The sequence below is a fragment of the Entelurus aequoreus genome, linkage group LG02 (genome assembly GCF_033978785.1).
Source record: "Entelurus aequoreus isolate RoL-2023_Sb linkage group LG02, RoL_Eaeq_v1.1, whole genome shotgun sequence".
In the NCBI taxonomy this organism is placed as follows: Eukaryota; Metazoa; Chordata; class Actinopteri; order Syngnathiformes; family Syngnathidae; genus Entelurus; species Entelurus aequoreus.
The window spans coordinates 61685870-61708917 of record NC_084732.1 but is presented as its reverse complement, the minus strand read 5'-3'; the positions used below and the strand labels follow the sequence as shown (position 1 = coordinate 61708917).

At 40.6% G+C, this 23048-nt stretch overlaps 1 protein-coding gene across 1 annotated transcript; it reads left to right on the top strand.

The window, feature by feature from the left end:
• Positions 1-291: 291 nt before the first annotated feature.
• Positions 292-22562, top strand: nqo1 (NAD(P)H dehydrogenase, quinone 1). The gene is made up of 6 exons (XM_062030446.1): positions 292-436; positions 3743-3910; positions 8759-8889; positions 11534-11647; positions 11995-12096; positions 22043-22562. Exons 1-6 carry the CDS (start codon positions 433-435, stop codon positions 22355-22357), a joined length of 834 nt encoding a protein of 277 aa, XP_061886430.1. The 5' UTR covers positions 292-432; the 3' UTR covers positions 22358-22562.
• The last annotated feature ends 486 nt before the right edge of the window (positions 22563-23048 follow it).

Here is a 23048-nt window from a genome sequence, read left to right as displayed (position 1 = left end):
GGCCACATGACCCCTGTGGGATAATCCCTTAAAAGTGACCAAACATTCTTTTCCACACCAAGTGAAAGCAATCTCTTTCACCTGCACCAGTGACTCCACAGCCTGACTAAATGGCACACACACACACACACACACACACACACACACACACACACACACACACACACACACACACACACACACACACACACACACACACACACACACACACACACACACACACACACACACACACACACACACACACACACACACACAAAAGCACACACTTAGCCTCCTCCCTTTCAACACTGAACTAAACCGGTCCTGCACTTTAACAGCACTCCATTTCTTATCCAATAATCATGTTTCTCACGCAAAGACAGCGGCAGAGTGTATAAAAGTCACAATGCCCTAACCAAGCATGCAGACCTTTTCCAGCAGGCACACAACATGGGTAAGTAAGTCTACCTTACATTTAGTGGGATTTAAGGGGCGTTGAAGTGACTACAATGAAAATGAGATTGACTTTCACTTTCGTCTATTGGGGCCTTTCTGATGTCACTTTTACTCCACCTAGTTTTTTTTAAGTTATTTGAGCTCCATCTACTTGCTTTATAGTACTTACTGTATTATATATAAAATGCATGACGAATCATTTCAAATGTTTACACATAACATGTCCAGTATATGTATGATTAATTTACTGGAATAAATTGTGTGTGTTGAATATTACTAGTGGACTTTGTGCAGCATAAACAGAAGAGCCTGTTTGTGTAGCCTATGTCTGTTTTGTTCTAGGTTTGTTCTACGTTGTCTAGGGAAATTGTGATGATTTTATGTTTAACAACATGACAAATGACGAATGAAATGGATAAATTAACATTAAAGATCACTTTAAGTTTATTGAAGAGTTTGGTTGGAGAATACAGTGATGATTGAAGAGGCAATAGGGAAAGGGTGAGGCACACAGATGCCAAATTTGGACTTTGCAACAACTTCTTTCTTGGATTCAATTTTGTTTCTCACTTTCTTTTTGCAAAGTGATGACACATGCCACTTTCTTTTGCCCAATAGTGGCTTATTTTGCAGTCTAGGTTAAATTGTTTTAAAAGCACACAGACTGAGTTACCATTGTATGATTATTTGTTTGGACACTAGATTCCGCAGAATGATACACAAGTAAAAAGAATAGTTACGAAGTATACTGAGTATAGAAGGATAAGAAGCTCTTTATTGCACCGAGCCGGTATAAAAAAAACCTGGGCAAACTTTTGGGAGGAATTTTCATCACAGATTCAATCCTACAAAAGTACAATATATAGAATCAAAATATGTGAACAAATTAATTTATGCGTCTGACCAGTTACACTGTGCGATCACTTGATAATTCAGCTGCAGATCATTTGTTGCATCCACAAAGGAAGGTCCTTCTTTTTACTTTCTGGTTTAACTGCTTGGGGAGGAAAAAATGCTCACGATTGACCAAAAGTGTTTGTCATACCAATTTAGGAGAGAGATACTATCAGTGGTCATTCTTGTAAAACATTAAAGACTCCCAAAATAACATTAGACAGAATGAAACAAGAGTTATTATTGTGATTATAGTATGCAATGGAGTAAAACCAGGAGTGGGACACTTTTCATGTGAGTTAACAATAATTAATTGGAATTGTAAATTGTGTTGTTGTTTTTTTGCAATATTTGCACATACTGCATATACAGTGCACATGCTTGGCATGTTTGCCTCACAGCTGGTACAAATCGCGGTGTTTATGTGATTGTAAATAGTGGTTTACTTAGATGTATTCCTCAAGTTGACTCCAGGGACCGGTACAGGTCCGTGACGCATTTGCTACCAGGCCACACAGATACATTAAATATTTTGTCCGACTTAATTTTTGCCTGTCCCACTAGACACACTTATAGCTTATTTATAGATGTATAGTAAAACTTCTGATAATAATTTACCATTTGTTATATTTGTCACACGGGACAATGCATATTAATTAACATATAAAATGTAAATGGGCCATGTTGTACCAACGGCTAATTTCCATCTGCAGTAGGTTGATGGTATATACAACAAGGTCCATAAAAAGTTAAGTTAGACAGCACCAACATCTAACATAAACACTACAATACAATACATATAGTTACATATATTTTAAAGTTAAAGTTAATGTACCCACACACACACTAGGTGTTATATATATATATATATATATATATATATATATATATATATATATATATATATATATATATATATATATATATATATATATATATATATATATATATATATGAATGCAGCTGAGATAGGCTCCAGCACCCCCCGCAACCCCAAAAGGGACAAGCGGTAGAAAATGGATATATATATATATATATATATATATATATATATATATATATATATATATATATATATATATATATATATATATATATATATATATATATATATTTAAAATAAATTATATATATTATATTATATATATTTATATATTTATATATATATTTCCTCCCACCTCCAAAGACATGCACTTGGGGATAGGTAACACTAAATCGGCCCGAGTGTGTGAATGTGAGTGTGAATGTTGTCTGTCTATCTGTGTTGGCCCTGAGAGGAGGTGGCGACTTGTCCAGGGTGTACACCGCCTTCCGCCTGATTGCAGCTGAGATAGGCTCCAGCACCCCCCGCGACCCCAAAAGGGATAAGCAGTAGAAAATGGATGGATGGATACATACTGTATATATATATATATATATATATAAACAATAATAATAATATGATAAAAGACCCATATAAAACAGTATGTTGCTGCCTAACCTTAGCTCAGGCCAGATCAAGAAAACATCACCATAGTAGTTGAAATGCGTTTGACAGATGGAGAAGTGATATAGTGCTAATGTGCAAGTGTGCTAAATTGTTGCATATAATAAACGTGTTGTAGGTAAAAAATGCACACTTCCCTTGGCCTAGGAAGTTAAAGGGCTGGTATTATTGCACACAGCCCTATTGCACAAGTAGTTAACATTAACATATTTGTTTGTTTACACATGAAAACATTTTACAGAAAAAGCTTACATAACTACAGTATGTGTGAAATAGTGCCCAAAATATGAACACATAACGTTTATAATAAAAATAAAAAGCCGTAAATTTAGAGAGCCATACTGTAGAAATCCATTAGAAATAAAGGCATGTACATCTAGTTTTATTTTATATCTATGCTCTTATCACGTATAACACATCAGATACATTAGCCAAAAAATTTGCCTACAAGCTGGTGAAAAATGAGTAAAAATAAAAGTAATTGGAGAGCTTTTTTGCAAAGGAAAAAAGGCCAAGGCTCCCACTAATTCAGCATTATGGTGAGTTGTATTTTTAATGCACTTAATTTTGCTGCCACATGTGGAAGGCCGGTCTGTGAAAATAATGCCTACATTAAACCGGTCCCTGGTGCAAAAAAAGTAGGGGACCTCTAGTGCAATGGGTATTTGTTTTATCACGAATGTTATTAAATTTTGTCGTATTATATTCAGTGCTGACTTACATTCAGATCAATATAGTATTTAGAAGTGATTTCTAGAAATTCACAATAATAGAAAGTAAACCATTTTCAAAATTCCTATAATGTTGAAACCAGCATGTGCTTGGTGGTATAAGAAGAAAATGAGCTTGTTTTAAATGAGAATCCCATTTTGATGAAGTGGTATCCATTTTTTAATCCATTTTGTGATCCTTTGTGTGTCACAGCTCAGAAGACAGTGTTGATTGTGTACGCCCACCAGAGCTTGGGTTCATTCAACGCTGCTGTCCGGGACGCGGCCGCTCAGGAGCTATCAGATCAGGGTTACCGGGTCATCGTGTCAGACCTTTATGCCATGAACTTCAACGCCAACTCCACGCAGGAAGACATAATTGGTGAGTTGCTTTGTCATGCTTTGTGAATTGAATTACTACTGACACTAAGATCTCTAAATACCGTAGTTATAGATCGACTAGATGTCATCATATACAGTGGGGCGTAACCGTACATACATTTGTATTCAGATTTTTCATTACGTAGCCTTTGGTTTCGTACAGCTGCGTATCGATTTCCTACACGGTATATATTTCAAGTGGAGGACAAGAGGCACTAGTGTCACTAAAATTTAAGATATTCCAATTAGGGTTGTCAAAGTTAACATGATAACGTGATAACTATAAATTCCTTTAAATAAAACTACAAAATTACAACACTGCCAGGGATTACCGAACAAGAGGATCTTTACTCAGGTGCACGTTCGTCTACACTTATGGACATTCATAAGGCAAAGCAAAAGATTGCTGAACAGGAATATATGGAACTAAAATCATTCTGAGATCATAATAGTCCGGAATTTTAATTAAATAAGGATAAAGATCCAGATACAAATTTTTTTCTTTCATACCAGGAATAATTGTTTTTATTATACAGACAAGCAATATGGAGGAAACAATAAAATCGACAATAAACTGTCAATCATCTATTTCAACAGCAGAAGTTTGTCTGCAATCTACAATAACGTGAAGCATTTTTTGGAACAGTTCAATGAACCCTTCAAAGTGATCGCTATCTCAGAAACATGGATAGTTACTAAAAAAAAGGAATGGATTTTGACCTGGAAGGATATGAACTAAATTATATTAACAGAACCAACAAGAACGGAGGGGGAGTAGCTGTGTACATGATGAAGAACATTACCTACAAAGTGGTAACAATATGTCATTAGCTATTGATAATATCTTAGAATGTATAATCTTTGAAATATGTCATGAAAAATACTACAAGAACATAATAATCAGCTGTATATATAGATCACCTAAATTAAACATTGATATGTTTGAGAACTGGATTAAGGCAACTTTTACTGAAATCAGTCGAAAAAAAACTTTCTTATGTGGAGACTTCAACATTGACCTCTTGAACCTTAGCAAACAAAAGTCCATAGCCTGAGTTTATATCCAAAAATCACAAGGCCAAGCAGAATCTCAGGACAACGCGGCACACTTATTGATAATACTTTTACTAATGATTTTGATAATAACACCACATATGGTCTGCTAACATCCGGAATCAGTGATCATCTGCCAGTTTTCACAATATATGACGGAAACTACAAGAAGAGGAACATTTATGACAAAAATACATTTTGAAGAATATGAAGACTGCTTGTTTATATGACTGCTTTCAAGAATGATCTGAGAGATCAAAGTTGGAACAATGTATACAGTGAAAATGATGTGGATGATGCATGTGGAAATTTTTTGTAAAACTTTCACTACTTTGCTCTATGAAAAAACACTGTCCATTTAAAAAATTTAGTAAGAAACAGAATAAAAACAATCAACCATGGATGACAAAAGGACTGAAAAATGCTTGCAACAAGAAAAATAAAATATATAGAACATTTATAACGCAAAGAGCCACAAAGGGAAAAACAAGTGCACAACGTATAAGAACAAGCTAACTAGCATACTACGAACACGTAGGAAACAATATTACAGTCAATCATTGGACCGAAACAAAAACAATATAGGAGCAACATGGGGTATCTTAAATAGCATTATTAAAATAGCCAACATTTCAACGTCAATGGCATTAATCGAAATAACGGAAGAGATTGCCAATGCAACAGACAGTAAACAGTAGGGGTGTGGGAAAAAATCGATTTGAATTCGAATCGCGATTCTCATGTTGTGCGATTCAGAATTGATTCTCATTTTTTAAAAATCGATTTTTTCATTTTTTTTTTTTCATATTTTATTTTATTTTATTTTATTTTTTTAATTAATCAATCCAACAAAACAATACACAGCAATACCATAACAATGCAATCCAATTCCAATTCCAAAACCAAACCCAAACCAGCAACACTGCTGCAATAAACAGAGCAATTGCGAGGAGACACAAACACGACACAGAACAAACCAAAAGTAGTGAAACAAAAATTAATATTATCAACAACAGTATCAATATTAGTAACAATTTCAACATAGCAGTGATTAAAAATCCCTAATTGACATTATCATTAGACATTTATAAAAATGCCTTCAACTGGGTTAGAAGTCCACTAAGCCACCTACTCAGTGGCTAGTGGTTAGAGTGTCCGCCCTGAGATTGGTAGGTTGTGAGTTCCCCGGCCGAGTCATACCAAAGACTATAAAAATGGGACCCATTACCTCCCTGCTTGGCACTCAGCATCAAAGGTTGGAATTGGGGGTTAAATCACCAAAAATTATTCCGGGGCGTGGCCACCGCTGCTGCCCACTGCTCCCGTCACCTCCCAAGGGGATGGGTCAAATGCAGAGGACAAATTTCACCCCACATAGTGTGTGTGTGATAATCATTGGTACTTTAACTTAACTTTAATTTTAACTTAAGTCACTTAACCAACCGGAAGCAATACGTGATGATAGGCGAACACACGTCTACAGAGCTGAAAATATCTTGTGGCGTTCCTCAAAGATCAATACTGGGACCAAAAATTGTTCGTTCTTTATACAAACAACATTTGTGTAAAGTTACAAAGGACTTAAAGTTAGTACATTGGTTCTTAACCTGGGTTCGATCGAACCCTAGGGGTTTGGTGAGTCGGCCTCAGGGGTTCGGTGGAGCCTCCGCCGCGGAGGTCGAGACACACCCGACTCATCGGGTAAATAAAAACTTCTCCCTATCGTCGTATTATGGATAAGGCAACAGCAGAAGTCACACTGGTTTTTAGGTGTGTAATTTGTTGTGAGTTCATGCACTGTGTTGGTTTTGTTCTTTGAACAAGGTGATGTTCATGCATGGTTCATTTTGAGCACCAGTAAAAAAACATATAACTTTGTCTTGAATTTGAAAAAAAATTGTTTTTATTTTTCACTAAAGAAGGGTTCGGTGAATGCGCATATGAAACCGGTGGGGTTTGGTACCTCCAACAAGGTTAAGAACCACTGAGTTAGTATTATTTGCAGATGCCACGGCTGTGTTTTGTTCAAGAGAACACAAAAGCTAATACAAATAATAACAGAAGAAATTAAGAAATTAAAAAGATGGTTTGACAAAAACAGACTATCTTTGAATCTAAGTAAAACTAAAATAATGCTATTTGGTAACTGAACTGAACTGAACTTTAACAGTTCAGTTACAGTTCTTTTTGTTTTTTTGATGGGCAATAATGTGCACCCATTTCTTTTGACCCTCGGTCCATTCCGTAGCAGGGGGAAATTTACTTTGTTCACTAGTTACTCATGAGCCACAAGCGGGAATATAGCGACCAGAAATGAACAAAGAAAAAGGTACATTATAGAAATATCAGGTCCAAAGCCATGGGAAAAACATATTATCAAAGCAAACTAAATGTCCAGTCATGGTAACAAAAACTTGAAAATGATTTGTTTAGTGCACTTATCAATGATAAATGGATTATACTTGTATAGCGCTTTTTTACCCTCAAGGTAATCAAAGCGCTTTGACACTATTTCTACATTCACTCATTCACACACATTCACACACTGATTAGGGAGCTGCCATGCAAGGCGCTAACCTGACCCATCAGGAGCAAAGGTGAAGTGTCTTGCTCAAGGACACAACGGACGTGACGAGGATGGCGGAAGCCGGGATCGAACCAGTAACCCTGAAGTTGCTGGCATGGCCACTCTACCAAACGAGCCACCGGTGAAAAATTATATCTATCTGCAATCATTTGCCATTCATTTTGAGTTGAAGGGGAACTGCACTTTTTTGGAATTTTGCCTAACGTTCACAATCATTATGAAAGACATGACGATGGATGTATTTCATTATTTTTTGCATTCTAAACATTAAATAAATGCGATCAAAAGTCTGCTTACAATGGAGCCTATGGTAGTCACTCTATTCTGCCTATAAAGCCCTTAACAACATCCAAACACATCCATTAAAGTTTTATATACCTGATGTAAGTATATATGTAATGAAGTAACAGGCACATTAATAATATTTAATATTTACGTATTTTGATCATTTTAAGCATACGCGGTGCATTACTTTCAAAAACGCATCACAACGTTCGTTTTTTTTTCAACAACATCACTGATTACTGCTCACTGCAGACTTTATGAAAGACAACAAACACATCACTTACTCTATAAGTTCTGCTGTTATTTGGATGCCGACTTCTAGGATGTTCATATATTCCCATTTAGATGAAGAATGGCTCTTAATCCTCATGAAGAAAAGGGGGTGGAACCAAGCGTCTTTTCGTGTCGTTCTCTAAATCGGCTGTCAAAGTGTACCAACTTGGCAGAATACGTCCTAATTTTTCTACTATCAAGGTGAGAGGCAAGATTTATGATCTAGAATAAACTTTCACGAGCAAAGGAAACGAGGAAGCACCGTACCACCCGATGATGTAAACATTAGCGCACACGCTAGTGATCACGGCACTGCTATAAATGGAGTGCCTTAGTCAGCCTCTGGACCTGTGGAAATAGCTGAAACTGATATTTGCCAGGTGACAGCTCCAAAAGCGCAAAGGATTTGTAGAAAATCTGTAAGAAGGAGTGGACCAAAATCCTTCTTGACAACCCAAACGTCTGCCTTGCTCTGTTGAACTTAACCTACGATATCAATGATGAACTCCATATCTTTATAACAAGGTCAACTTACAGAACCAGCAGGGTATTGATTACTAATTGTTCCCGTACTGTACACGTCAAGACATAATTAAAGACATAATTGCTGTCATTTAAAAAGTCACTTCTGACAATATTGGCATTGTCCAGGTGATCTGAAGAATCCAGAGCTGTTTCAGTATGGAGAAGAGACAATGCATGCCTGGATGGAGGGTCGCCTGAGTGAGGACATCATGGCTGAACAACGCAAAGTAGAAGAGGCAGAACTCATCATCTTCCAGGTCCTTGTTGGATTGTAATAGCATGTTTGTAAAGAAAACGCGTGTACATGTAGGTGGGTGGGGCTGGGGGTATTGTTGACCAAAACGACTTATCAAAGCATTGAATTAATGAAATGTCCAGTGATCAGCAAGCTACTTGGAAAATGTAGTAAACTAAGCTACAAGTTACTTACAATTAAATGTAGCTAAGCTACAGGGGAAGCTATCCCCGGAGAATTGTAGCAAGCTACACGACAAAAGTAGCTTGATATATCAAAGATACATTTAACTGCATTTATATCTATGGGCCCACATGTATAATATCAATGATAATGTAACTGAGGGTGTAGTAATGGACCCAATAAGGGTGTACTATTAACTATCTGTCATTTAGCTGGGGACACCCTACAACTACATCTTGGGGTCCCCACACCTCACTGTATGTATTTATTTAGTTTGCCTTTTCTTTGGCTCACCCCTATAATGGTATTCATATTCTCTGCCAACAGTAAAAAAAACAGCATTTATTTATATGTTGACAACAACATATTTGATGAAGAGCGGTTTAGTTTTATGTTTTGGTTTCGTTTAAACAAATAAAGCTAAGGTTTTGGCCATTTTTTTCTCTAAACGCATACATTTGTCTAAATATGGCTAAGAACAAGCGTTATTTTGGGTTTCCTAGATGTCGTCTAGGAAAAATCTAATCTGCGGGACAAAATCCTTCTGCCATTTTCAACTTTGTTTCTTTTTATTTGAGTGGTCAGCTTGAAGCGTACCTCTGTCTCTGACTCCCTCGTCGTCCTGTTGCATAATTGCGTGACTGTTATGATTTTGCTTCCTCGTTTCGATGACCCGCCTTTTCTTGCCTCTGATTGGCCAGTCGGTAATGTTTCGCACTAACCTTAGCCAATTGTGACTTATCATACGAACACCAACCAATTATCATGGATTTTCTCCGTATGTGTGGAGGTTCTCTTTTATCGCAGTCCATTTTCTCTCCTTGTACCATGTAGCTTTGATGTAAGCAACTTTGCCACATGGGTCTAAAAGTAGCTAAGCTACAGGAAAAGCTACTCGTTAAAAAAAGAGTAAAGCTACCGCCAAGCTACTGGGAAATGTCGTTAAGATACATAGTTTAGCTACATGTAGCTTGTTACTGCCCATCATTGGAAATGTCCTACTGTAAACCAGTATTTCTCAATTATTTTGTGTTATCGGCCCCTCCAGGAAGATGAGAATATTTCTTGCCCTTCCACCCCATCTCACCACGTGACTATAAATAGTACAATTTGTCTAAAAAATTGTTATAACTATAAGTAGACCGCTGCATAACATTGTATCCTTATTAACATTAAAGAAAACAACACACCAGTATTTCCTCATCTTCCACCATAGTCACAGTGATGCCAAGCACTACAGACTCGTCATCACATTCTGGTACGGCAAAAAAAAAAAAGCAGGTTCGCGAGGTCACATGACCTCACTCGTACTACATGCAGTAAAAAGTGACAGACGTCAGCACAACTCTTCAATGTTTACTCACAAAATAGGAAAAAGAACAGCAATATCATGCGCTGAAATTTTCACAATGCCAATGTGCATCTTTTCTAAACGCGAAACATGCCCAGTGCATAGGTCCCCGTGATCCATCTGAGGGTCCGTTATTAATAACAATTTCTGGTTTTCCCTAGCAATTTCAGTGTGCAGCGCACCAGTGCTGCTCTTTAAAAGCAGAAGGTATTACGTTCAAATGCCGGTCGACGCTGTTTCGCATATCGTTTCGCATAAAAAAAGTGTGATTTATTTTTTGTAATGGGAACCAATAAATTACTGTTTTATTAGTTTTATCAGCCAGATTAGTTGTGTATCTGTCCTTGCAGATCAATCATATAAACAACATTTGTAAAGTTACAAAGGACTTTTAAAGTTAGTATTATTTGCAGATGACACGACTTTGTTGTGTTCAGGAGAACACAAAAGCAATACAAAAATAACAGAAGAAATGAACAATTTAAAATGATGGTTTGATGAAAACAGACTATCTCTGAATATCAGTAAAACTAAAATAATGCTATTTGGTAACAGTATAAGGGAAAGTCAAACACAAATACACATAGACAGCCTTGTGGTTAGAGTGTCCGCCCTGAGACTGGAAGGTTGTGAGTTCGATCCCCGGCCGAGTCATACCAAAGACTATAAAAAAATGGGACCCATTGCCTCCCTGCTTGGCACTCAGTATCAAGGGTTGAAATTGTGGGTTGAATCACCAAATGATTCCCGAGTGTGGCCAGCGCTGCTGCTCACTGCTCCCCTCACCTCCCAGGGGGTGAACATGGGGATTGGTCAAATGCAGAGGACACATTTCCCCACACCGAGTGTGTGTGTGACAATTGTTGGGACTTTAACTTTAACATTGAACACAAAAAAGCAATATCTTATAAATATTAATCTTAAAGTAATGTGTTAAAAACTCTTTAAAAAAAGTATTAGTTTGTCATTCATTCTTGAAGGGGCGCTGCAAGGATGAGGGAAGATAAGATTCATATTCTCAGGGCTCGTTTGTTGATCAGGTCAGACAGGCGCCCTTTGCAGGCTGATTATCAGTGACTTTTGTTTACACAACTTTCATGTGTAAAATACATATTTTCATGTGATTCTGCAGTTCCCTTTGTATTGGTTCAGTGTTCCTGCCATCATGAAGGGCTGGATTGACCGAGTGCTGACTCAGGGATTTGCTTTCTCCATGGAAAAGATGTACAATCACGGTATTTTTAAGGTCTGTCTACTGTTGTAGTCTTTTGAACATATCGTCTTAGTTATGCAGCTTTTTTAAGGAAATTGTTGGAAATACATATCTTTGATTAGATTTTTGAGTTAAAAATATTTTGGGGAAGTTTTTCACTTCCATTGTCCCATGGCTCACTTTGGCATTGCCAACAAAAAGTGGCTGTATTCATTTGAAAAACTAACTATTTAATACATAATAGCAATAGCGCTTTTAGGTAATAGCTTTATGTTGGCAAGCATCGTTAGCAATTTAGATGCAATTAATGCCTGTGTTTAAAATAATAACTATACCCAATTGCTATTATTATTAATTTAATTTTGTATGTTTCCTTTAAGGACAAAAAAGCAATGTTATCTTTTACAACTGGAGCAACAGAATCAATGTTTCACCCTGATGGCATCAATGGAGACATTAACGTCACACTGTGGCCTCTACAGGTAAGGATGGACAGCCTCCAGAACTATTCACAAGTGTACATCATATGAAATTAAGTTATTTGTCATGCTGTAGTTCAAAAACTTGCTCAAATACAGACCACCTTTATAATTGAGCCTTGCCTCAATTAGGCGGCCACTTGAACAATTTCCACTTAACAGTTCAGTTTTTATGTGGATCTGTACCTATACCTACGTATGTGTATCATTCACATTTGAACTGATCGGTACCAAATCCCTGTACTTGGGAATCGATATCGGTACTCTGCGGTATGAACTTTCTTTATATGTGGTCAAAAGTGTGAATTTGATTGATGATCAAATCAACACTCATCTAAAAAAAGTCAACTCTGAGCTGATAATGATCATTGTTGTTAGTCTGATTTTCAAGTATGCATTCATTAAGTTTCCATGTGTATGTGTGTTGCTGTAGTCAGAAAGTAGTCTTTGCCATTACATTGACTATACCAGTTTTTTCTTTTGTTGAGCCCTACAAAGAGTTTATACTGTAGGTATTGTATTTATTACACATCAGCTGTTTGATTGTAATGTGCATCTTAGTTGAATTTTTGATGACCGAATTTGGAGGTGTTGTAATCGCCATGTACTGTAAAATAGCTAATGCTAATCAGTAGCATGTACAGTGTATGAGATATCCAACGCAAGTGCATTTTGAAAAGTGGAGCCGTACTTTTTAGTGATTTCCATCAGGCAAGATTTCTTTGTTGCCATAGAATATTGCAACATTACCTAAAGGCAGTTCACTACGAATATGCCTGCTTGCCCGCTAAGTGCTTGAGCCGGTGCCGAGTCTGCAATTAGATGTAACGTCGCGTTTAACAAAGATATAGAACTATGGTACCGCTTGATTTTTTGTGAATCGGTACGCGGTGGTACGGACGGAATTCAGTTGGTACTTATTGAAGTACTGAATTTGGTACCCATCCCAACTTATACCTAAAGTACGACTAAGTTAACACCTAAGTCACTGACACTGCAAAACACATGAAGATCATATAAAATGCAGTACTATTTGATAATGGCAATATGAAATTTTTAAAGAATTTGCAAACTTATTACAACTAAATAACTTAAAATCACATGTACATAAGTATTCACAGCCTTTGATCAAAACTTTGTTGATGCACCTTTGGCAGCAATACAGCCTCAAGTCTTTTTGAATACAATGCCACAAGCTTGGCACAACTTTCTTTGGGCTGTTTCACCCATTCCTCTTTGTCAATTCCTCTTTGCAGCACCCCTCAAGCTTCATCGGGTTGCATAGGAAACGTTGATTTTCATCCTGGAGGTTTCTGTACATTGCTGTATTCATCTTTCCCTCTATCCTGACTAGTCTCCCAGTTTCTGCTGATGAAAAACATCCCCACAGCATGATTGCCACCACTATGCTTCACTGTAGGGTTGGTATTGGCCTGGTGATGAACGGTGCCTGGTTTCCTTCAAACATGACGCCTGGCGTGCGTGTAATACAATCTGCGTGTGCATGTGTGCCTCATTTAACCAACCACGAAAGACACCACGCAATTTTAACCAATCAGAAACAACGTACAGCAACATACAGTGCGTGAAACAGAGATGACAAGACCCGCCTTACGTTGTTTCTGATTGGTATAAATTGCATATAGTCTTCTATGGTTGGTTAAATGTATGCACAGTGAATTGATGGCTTGGTCTGGGATTGGTTATTTTGATCTGTATGTACAGCGAACATGTAAAAAAATTTGTCTATCTGTAACTCCCCCTTGCCTTTCCTTATACTCACCACTAGTCGGGGCCTTGCAGCCACTGATCATGTTATTCTGCATTGACGTCAACAACGATGGACCACGCTCGTACACTTGCTCAGAGTTCAGAATCAGAATCTGTCACGTGGGGGTCGCGTCTTTATGCGGGATCGTTCCTCTAGATCAGGGGTGTCAAACGTATGGCCCGAGGGCCGGATCAGGCCCGCGAACAGGTTTTATCCGGCCCGCGGGATGAGTTTGCTAAGTATAAAAATTACCCTGAAATTTTTGAATGAAGGAAACAGCTTTTCTAAATATGTCCACTAGATGTCACAATAGCAAATCTTTGTAGATGATGCTACATATGTAAAAAAATAAAAATAAATAAACCACATGATGTCAAGGAAAATGATCAAACTACATAAATAACATCCTGTAATTTGATTTTGATATCATTTTTTTTATCTTGATAGATTGAAAATTAACACCAATGAGTTGACTGATGAACATTATCACATAATGTATTCAGAAAATATACCGTATTTTTCGGAGTATAAGTCGCACCGGCCGAAAATGCACAATAAAGAAGGGAAAAAATATATATAAGTCGCACTGGAGTATAAGTCGCATTTTTTGGAGAAATGTATTTGATAAAACCCAACACCAAGAATAGACATTTGAAAGGCAATTTAAAATAAAGAATAGTGAACAACAGGCTGAATAAGTGTACATTATATGAGGCATAAATAACCAACTGAGAACGTGCCTGGTATGTTAACGTAACATATTATGGTAAGAGTCATTCAAATAACTATAACATATAGAACATGCTATACGTTTACCAAACAATCTGTCACTCCTAATTGCTAAATCCCATGAAATCTTATACGTCTAGTCTCTTACGTGAATGAGCTAAATAATATTATTTGATATTTTACGCTAATGTGTTAATTTCACACATAAGTCGCTCCTGAGTATAAGTCGCAACCCCCGCCAAACTATGAAAAAAAACTGTGACTTATAGTCCGAAAAATACGGTAAATAACATCCTGTAATTTGATTTTGACATCATTTTTTTATCTTGATAGGTTGAAAATTAACACCAATGAGTTGACTGATGAACATTATCACATAATTTATTCAGAAAATATAAATAACGACATATAACGATAGAATACTATTAACCGCAACATGTAAGTGTACAAAAAACCCCAACAACATTATGATTTGTACAATTTCAGAATGTGCTTGTTCTATTTTTAAACAAAGAAAACAATCTGAAGTTGTCTTTATTTTTAAGTTATTGTGCTGTGATTTTACCAGTCTGGCCCACTTGGGAGTAGATTTTCCTCCATGTGGCCCCCGATCTAAAATGAGTTTGACACCCCTGCTCTAGATGCAACACGGACACTCCGGATGAAAATGTGAAGGTAGGAGATTATTTATTTATCATAAATCATAAATGGATACAAACAGACAAAAACAAAACAAAAGGGATGCGTACCGATCGCACGGGCAGCTAAGGTAACTTACTTAGCACAGGAATACTAGAAGCTAAGGCAGGGCCAGCCCGTGGCATAGGCCGTATAGGCAAATGCTAAGGGTGCCGTCCATCAGGGGGCGCCACGCCAGTGCCACAAATGTTGGAGGAAAAAAAAAAAAAAAGTTGGTACTATTATTTCTAAATACATAAAATAATCCCACGTTAATTAAAATGCAAAGTAAAGCCTATTTAATAGAAATATTATTTGTTACAACATTACGCCCCCCCCCCCCCCCCTCCCCCGGCACGGTGCGCCCCCTCCCTTCCCGTATCATGACTCTTTTTGGACGTCACCACATAAAAAAATCAACACAGGATGTCAAAACGGCCAAAACTGTCAGGTGCCCAGGGAAGAAAAAAGAGAAAAGAAGAGGAGAAACGAGAAAAAGACAGAGGTAGCAGGTAGGTAACGTTAGCCTACATGAAATTATTTGTCTGTTACAGAATGTGATAGTAACCTGGCTTTTTAGCATTAAGCTAATGTTACATGATTCGGCAATTGCTAATCAATAAATAGCTAGTTCTGTTTTAACGTCGGGTTAATATTGTGGAGGGGGCTAAATTGTTATGGAAAATAATAATGTAACGTTAGGTAATTACAGTACTCCCTGGTGTACAGTAATTTGTAAGTCATTCTAGTTAATGCAATATTAAAAAGCACAAATAGATAACTCTGTAGGATCCACTTTTGTTGTAATATAGTTGTTAAAGTCATACTGGTTTGATATCTTGTTTTGTGCAGTGCCTTATTTATATTGTATTTTTAATTTATTTTATGCAACTTGTTGACACGTTTTATTTTGTGTTTATGTATGTAAAAAATATTGTATTTCATATATTCATTTTTAATTTTTTGTATTCATTTATTTAGCCATATTTTTTTTTTATTTTGTTAACTATTCTGATTGTTAATTTGCTTTCTTTAAGTAAAAAAAAAGGTCAAAGACAAAGCTATTCGGTTTCTTGTGAGTATATACACTTCACTGCCGATGTGGGGGGGCGCCACCTAAAATCTTGCCTAGGGCGCCAGATTGGTTAGGGCCTGGCCTGAGCTAAGGAACCGCTTAGCACAGGAATCATGAACTCGAAAACCAGAATGCCAACATAACTGTTGCGAATGCAAACAAGGAAGCCAGACCGAGTGTGGCAAGCAACGTGAATAAATAGCTCTCTGATTAGTGCTCAACAGCAGGTGAACGTGCCAAACACTAGTCAGAGGCAGGTGAAAACAATTAGTACTCATGGTGACCAAAACAAACCCCCGAAGTGCACAAAACAACTAAGGAAGTAAAAAACTAACAGAACATAACTAAACAAAACATGATCCGACCACGAATCATGACAGAATCAGAACCAGAATAGTTTTTATTGCCATTGTTTGAGAATGGGTTCACAAACTAGGAATTTTTCTTGGTGCAATCGTGCAACATAAAACACATATAACACAGAATAGGTAATAAAATGAGCTGTAACTGAGCTATCAGATCTTGATATTGTTCATGTGCCTGATGGCCGAGGGGAAAAAACTGTTCAGGTGGCGGGAGGTGTGGGTCTGGATGGACCGTAGTCTCCTGCCTGAGGGGAGAGGGGAGAATAGTTTGTGACCAGGGTGAGAAGAGTCAGCTGTGATCCGACCCACACGCCTCCTGGTCCTGGAGGAGAACTGGTCCTGGAGGGATGGGAGCTTGCAGCCAATCACCTTCTCAGCAGCACGTACCATGCGCTGCAGTCGATGCTTATCCTGGACTGTGGCACCGGGGAACCACACGGGGATGAAGGAGGTGAGGATGGACTCGATGATGGCTGAGTAAAACTGCACCAGCATCTCGGTCGGCACCTTAAGTTTCCTCAGCTGCCGCAGGAAGTACATCCTCAGCTGGGCCTTCTTGATGAGGGAGCTGATGGTCGGCTCCCACTTGAGGTCCTGAGTTGCCAAGCTTCATGCTTTGAACGTGACAGTCAAGCAATTTAACCCTTTCTAACGCTACACGCCACCCTTGACATTCCTCACGCTTATATTCCCCATTCACTACTCTATATTTTTTTCATAATAATAAACTTTGGTGTTCGCAGTTTGCCGTAGTTCGAATATCTCTGATTGATTGATCCCAATAACCAATCCCAGATCAAGCCATTAATCCACTGTGCATACATTTAACCAACCACAGAAGACACCATGCAATTTAAACCAATCAGAAACAACATAAGGCAGGTTAGGGTTCTTGGTTACCTCCCTGACAAGACTAAGATACATTCAGCAATGTACAAAGACATCCTGGTGGAAAACCTACACTTCTCATCCAATCTGATGGAGCTTGAGAGGTGCTGCAAAGAGGAATGGGAAAAGTGGAATGGGTGAAACTTGTGGCATCATTTTCAAAAATACTTTAGGCTGTAATTGTGATTTTGTTTTTGTTTAGTTTTAGTAAATTTGCAAACATTTTTAAAAAAAATGAAAAAATTCCCATTGCCATTTTGGGATATTGTATGTAGAATTTTGAAGACATAAAATAAATATTTAATTTTGGAATAAGGCTGTAACATAACAAATGTCAAAACTTGGTCCTTGACGTGGTTTACTCTCCCGTGGTGCAAACGAATTGGACCATACGTGGCCTGCAGGTGAGGACATGTTTAATCTTTTAACTCAAACAAAAGGTACAAACAAAAGGCGCTCACAGAGGAGGTAACAAACTTGGCTATGACAAAACAAAAAGCGCGCACAAAGGCGGAAGTAGAAAACTAGACTATGAAACAAAAGACATGCACGTGGGCACAAAACTATGAACAATAAACAAAACTTACTTGGCATGAGATGAAACAAGAACTAACGTGACAAGGAACTGTGAACATGGCATGAATGTGTGATGTCGCCAGGACGAACAACAGAAACAGAAAAGCCTATATAGTGACATGATAAGTGAAAACAGGTGCGTGACTAACTGTGAACAGGTGCGTGACATGACTGTGAAAACGTGAGACAGGTGTGTGTGAGTCCAAACGTGGAACAGGTGAAACTAATGGTTGCTATGGTGACAAACAAAACCAGGAAGTGAAACAAGGAACTAAGGAAGTGTCCAAAAAACAAAACAGCACATGGCCAAACAAAAACATGAACACAGACATGACAGAACCCCCCCCTTACGGACAGATCCCAGATGTCCAAAAACAAAAAACAGGATCAAGAGTCATGGGAGGGGGGGAGGGGGACATGGCGGTGGGTCGCCAGACCAGGTGTCCCCGAATCCACCGGGGCAGGATCAGGTGGCGGCGACGCGTAGATCGCCGCTGTACCTGACGAGGTGGGCGACCCGGGAATGGCCATATCCATGGCCGATGAGGTGGGCGCACTTGGCGTGGCGGACGACCAGGCTGTGGCCACCTTCGTGGCAGACGAGGAGGCAGGCGCGTCGTCATCATGGCAGGCGGCGAAGTTTGGCGTGGCGCGTCAGGCGGCGAAGCTTGGCGTGGCGCGTCAGGCGGCGAAGCTTGGCGTGGCGGGTCTTGGTCTTGGCGTGGGTCTTGGTCTTGGCGTGGATCTTGGTCTTGGCGAGGGTCTTGGTCTTGGCGAGGGTCTGGGTCTTGGTCTTGGCGAGGGTCTGGGTCTTGGTCTTGGCATGGTTGGTCTTGGACTTGGTCTTGGTGTTGACATGGTTGGTCTTGGACTTGGCGTGGTTGGTCTTGGTGTGGTTGGTCTTGGTCTTGGACACTTGGCGGGTCTTGGTCTTGGTCACTTGGCGGTTCTTGGTCACTTGGCGGTTCTTGGTCACTTGGCGGTTCTTGGTCTTGGTCACTTGGTGGGTCTTGGTCACTTGGCGGTTCTTGGTCTTGGTCACTTGGCGGGTCTTGGTCTTGGCTTTGGTCTTGGCGTGGGGCAGCCACGGGCGGCACTTGGCGGCGTGGGGCAGCCACGGGCGGCACTTGGCGGTGTGGGGAAGCCACGGGCGGCACTTGGCGGCGTGGGGAAGCCACGGGCGGCACTTGGCGGCGTGGGGCAGCCACGGGCGGCACTTGGCGGCGTGGGGCAGCCACGGGCGGCACTTGGCGGCGTGGGGCAGCCACGGGCGGCACTTGGCGGCGTGGGGAAGCCACGGGCGGCACTTGGCGGCGTGGGGCAGCCACGGGCGGCACTGGGCGTCGTGAAGCTGCGACTGGCGGCACTGGGCGTCGTGAAGCTGCGACTGGCGGCACTGGGCGTCGTGAAGCTGCGACTGGCGGCACTGGGCGTCGTGAAGCTGCGACTGGCGGCACTTGGCGTCGTGAAGCTGCGACTGGCGGCACTTGGCGCCGTGAAGCTGCGACTGGCGGCACTTGGCGTCGTGAAGCTGCGACTGGCGGCACTTGGCGTCGTGAAGCTGCGACTGGCGGCGCTTGGCGTCGTGAAGCTGCGACTGGCGGCGCTTGGCGTGGAGCAGGTACTGGCGGCGCTTGGCGTGGAGCAGGTACTGGCGGCGCTTGGCGTGGAGCAGGTACTGGCGGCGCTTGGCGTGGAGCAGGTACTGGCGGCGCTTGGCGTGGAGCAGGTACTGGTGGCGCTTGGCGTGGAGCTGGGCGTGGAGCAGGTAGATCTTGGCATGGTCGAAAAACTGGTGGTGGCGGCCGTGCTGGTGGCTGTGGCTTGGCAGGTCGAAAGACAGGTGGTGGGGGTCGTGCTGGAGGCTGTGGCTTGGCGTGACGAAAGACTGGTGGTGGGGGTCGTGCTGGTGGCTGTGGCTTGGCAGGTCGAAAGACAGGTGGTGGTGGTCGTGCTGGAGGCTGTGGCTTGGCGTGACGATGCTGAGCCACCCCACCTGAACAATTCCCAGCCCTAGCCCCCCCCCTCAAGGAGCGGATACCAGACGCGCGCCCTGCGGTCTGGAATCGTTTCTTTGGGTGGGTGGAGGGTGGTCAGGAGGGGGGCAGAATCCTCCCCTCCAAACTGTCCAAAAAGTCTTTCTTTCCCCCCCACCTGGGCTTTTGTGGGTGAAAAAAAAATTTCTGACTTGGGCGTGGCATGAGTCCTGGGGGGCGGGGCATGGAATTTGGGTGGCTTGGATTGAACCGGTAAAGAATTTGGGAAAAAAATCTCCAGGTCTGTGGAGTGCTCCTTGAGCTGCCAGGCTGGCTGACTTCCATTTCCGCCCGGAGGGGGAGGAGCCTGCAGGAGCGCAGCGTGCTGTCCGCTCACCTTCCCTGACGTCCTCGGTCTGGAGCGCCGCTTCTGGGACAGGGATGACGTGCCAACGTCCCCGGGCCAAAGGGAGCTGATCGGCACCAGTTTGCCGGTCGGACCCCACATGAGATCCCTGCGCTCCATGGGGGAATGGCGGAGTGTCTCGGCTTCCATGGCGCGCAGGACCTCCCACGTTCCTTTGTCCAATCTTGCGGGAGAGCTCTTATGCTGGCGACATCTGTCACGACTTGGTCCTTGACGTGGTTTACTCTCCCGTGGTGCAAATGAATTGGACCATACGTGGCGTGCAGGTGAGGACATGTTTAATCTTTTAACTCAAACAAAAGGTACAAACAAAAGGCGCTCACAGAGGAGGTAACAAACTTGGCTATGACAAAACAAAAAGCGCGCACAAAGGCGGAAGTAGAAAACTAGACTATGAAACAAAAGACATGCACGTGGGCACAAAACTATGAACAATAAACAAAACTTACTTGGCATGAGATGAAACAAGAACTAACGTGACAAAGAACTGTGAACATGGCATGAATGTGTGATGTCGCCAGGACGAACAACAGGAACAGAAAAGCCTATATAGTGACATGATAAGTGAAAACAGGTGCGTGACTAACTGTGAACAGGTGCGTGACATGACTGTGAAAACGTGAGACAGGTGTGTGTGAGTCCAAACGTGGAACAGGTGAAACTAATGGTTGCTATGGTGACAAACAAAACCAGGAAGTGAAACAAGGAACTAAGGAAGTGTCCAAAAAACAAAACAGCACATGGCCAAACAAAAACATGAACACAGACATGACAACAAAGTGTGGAAAAACTGAAGCCTTGTGAATTCTTTCTGGATGCACTGTATCCCTGTGGTGGTCTTGCACACTGAAGGTAGGGAGAGAAATGCTTGTTGGGAGGAGGAAGTCTCAGTAATGAAACCACTATGCTGCATAGTTATCAAAGTCTGTTTTAAAGGAGCATAACTTTTCACATGTTCAACAATACCATCTTCATCCTTGATGATGGTTGCGGCATTTGTCATGTTGGTTCACATTTCTCCACTTGCTGAGCATTTTAGAATGTCTAAGGCCATGTCCATGCAATAACGCATATTTTTCTGTGTATTTTGGCCTCTTGTCCACATCCTTACACATTTTTCCTTAAAGACGGAGATTGCAAAAAGCTATTTATCCTCAGCAAGTATGTAAAACTGGACAGATAAAACGGGTAAAACGCAGAGTTTTAATTTGTGGTACAAGAAATGTGCTAATGTAGTAGTGGAGTATACATTAGTATCAAAAATGCACTTTTGAGTTAAGACCAGATGGACGAGAAGTTGTGCATGCATGTTATAATGGCCCAGCATGGAAATGAAAAATACTATTGTGATGTATTTATTTGTTACTTATTTATTTGGTTTTGCTTTCTAAGCATTATTTTCAAAGTATTAATATGTTTAAAAGAATTGTGCTCCACTCAATCTGTGTCATTTTTTTTCTTCAGAATGGCACTCTGCACTTCTGTGGCTTTCAGGTTCTTGCCCCACAGATTTTCTGGAGTCCAGTTTACTGCCTCCCTGCAGTTAGAACTGCAATGCTAGAAGGCTGGCGAGGTCGACTCAAGGGCCTGCTTGCGGAAAAGCCCCTGACTTTTGCACCGTGTGAGTTTTTCAACCTCAGCCCCAAAAAGGGGTTTTTGCTCCTGCCCAAAGTAAAGGAGGCGCAGAAATCAAACCCCTACGGGATCACTGTAGGACACCATCTTGGCAAACCACTTCCACCCGACAACCAGACCAAAGCACAGTTGTCAGACGAATAAACAAACTAAACATGTCAGAGGAGCAAGAACAGAACCTTTCTCTTGACTGAAGTACGGGCCTTTACACATAAGTTACATAATCACTGTGACACCATACAAAATGTGTGTGAAAGAGACGAGCAAAATCACTGTCACGAAAATTTACATTTTGCCTGATTTTTTTTTTTTCTTCATGTATTTCATATTAATAAACACAGTGCATTCAGTTATTACTTTATTGTGGATTTAATTCTCAAGCAAATAATATTTAATCGAGTGTATGTCTTTGTTTTACATCCGAGGTGTTCAGAGGTGACCTGCAGCATATTCTAAGAATTACTAAGATTCAAGAGTCTTCTTCTCTTATAGTTTCCTCTCGGTGGTGGGATCACAATATAGAATGACGAGACGGAGAGCGTAGAGTACATTCCAACTGGTAGTTTACTTCCTGAAACATGTGCCTCATTCAAACAGGTTAACTTAGTTCTGCTTGCATAACAATAGTGTGCTGTCTAGTTCCCACTTTCAAGTCGTCGTTCCGGGCAGCTGTGTCACCCACGTATGCTGCCATAACTTGTTGACTTTTTTTGTTTTTTGGCTAACTAACACAATTACAGCACACCAGTCTCTGCGCTTTTGTTTCTATTTGGCACGACTGCACAATAAGTCACTATGGGGCCTACAAAGACATACAGAAGATGAGAAACACCAG

Coding starts and splice junctions, on each gene's coding strand:
- nqo1 (XM_062030446.1), top strand. Junction 3,911..8,758: donor CACGCAGGAAGACATAATTG/GTGAGTTGCTTT, acceptor GGCATTGTCCAG/GTGATCTGAAGAATCCAGAG. Junction 8,890..11,533: donor CAGAACTCATCATCTTCCAG/GTCCTTGTTGGA, acceptor GTGATTCTGCAG/TTCCCTTTGTATTGGTTCAG.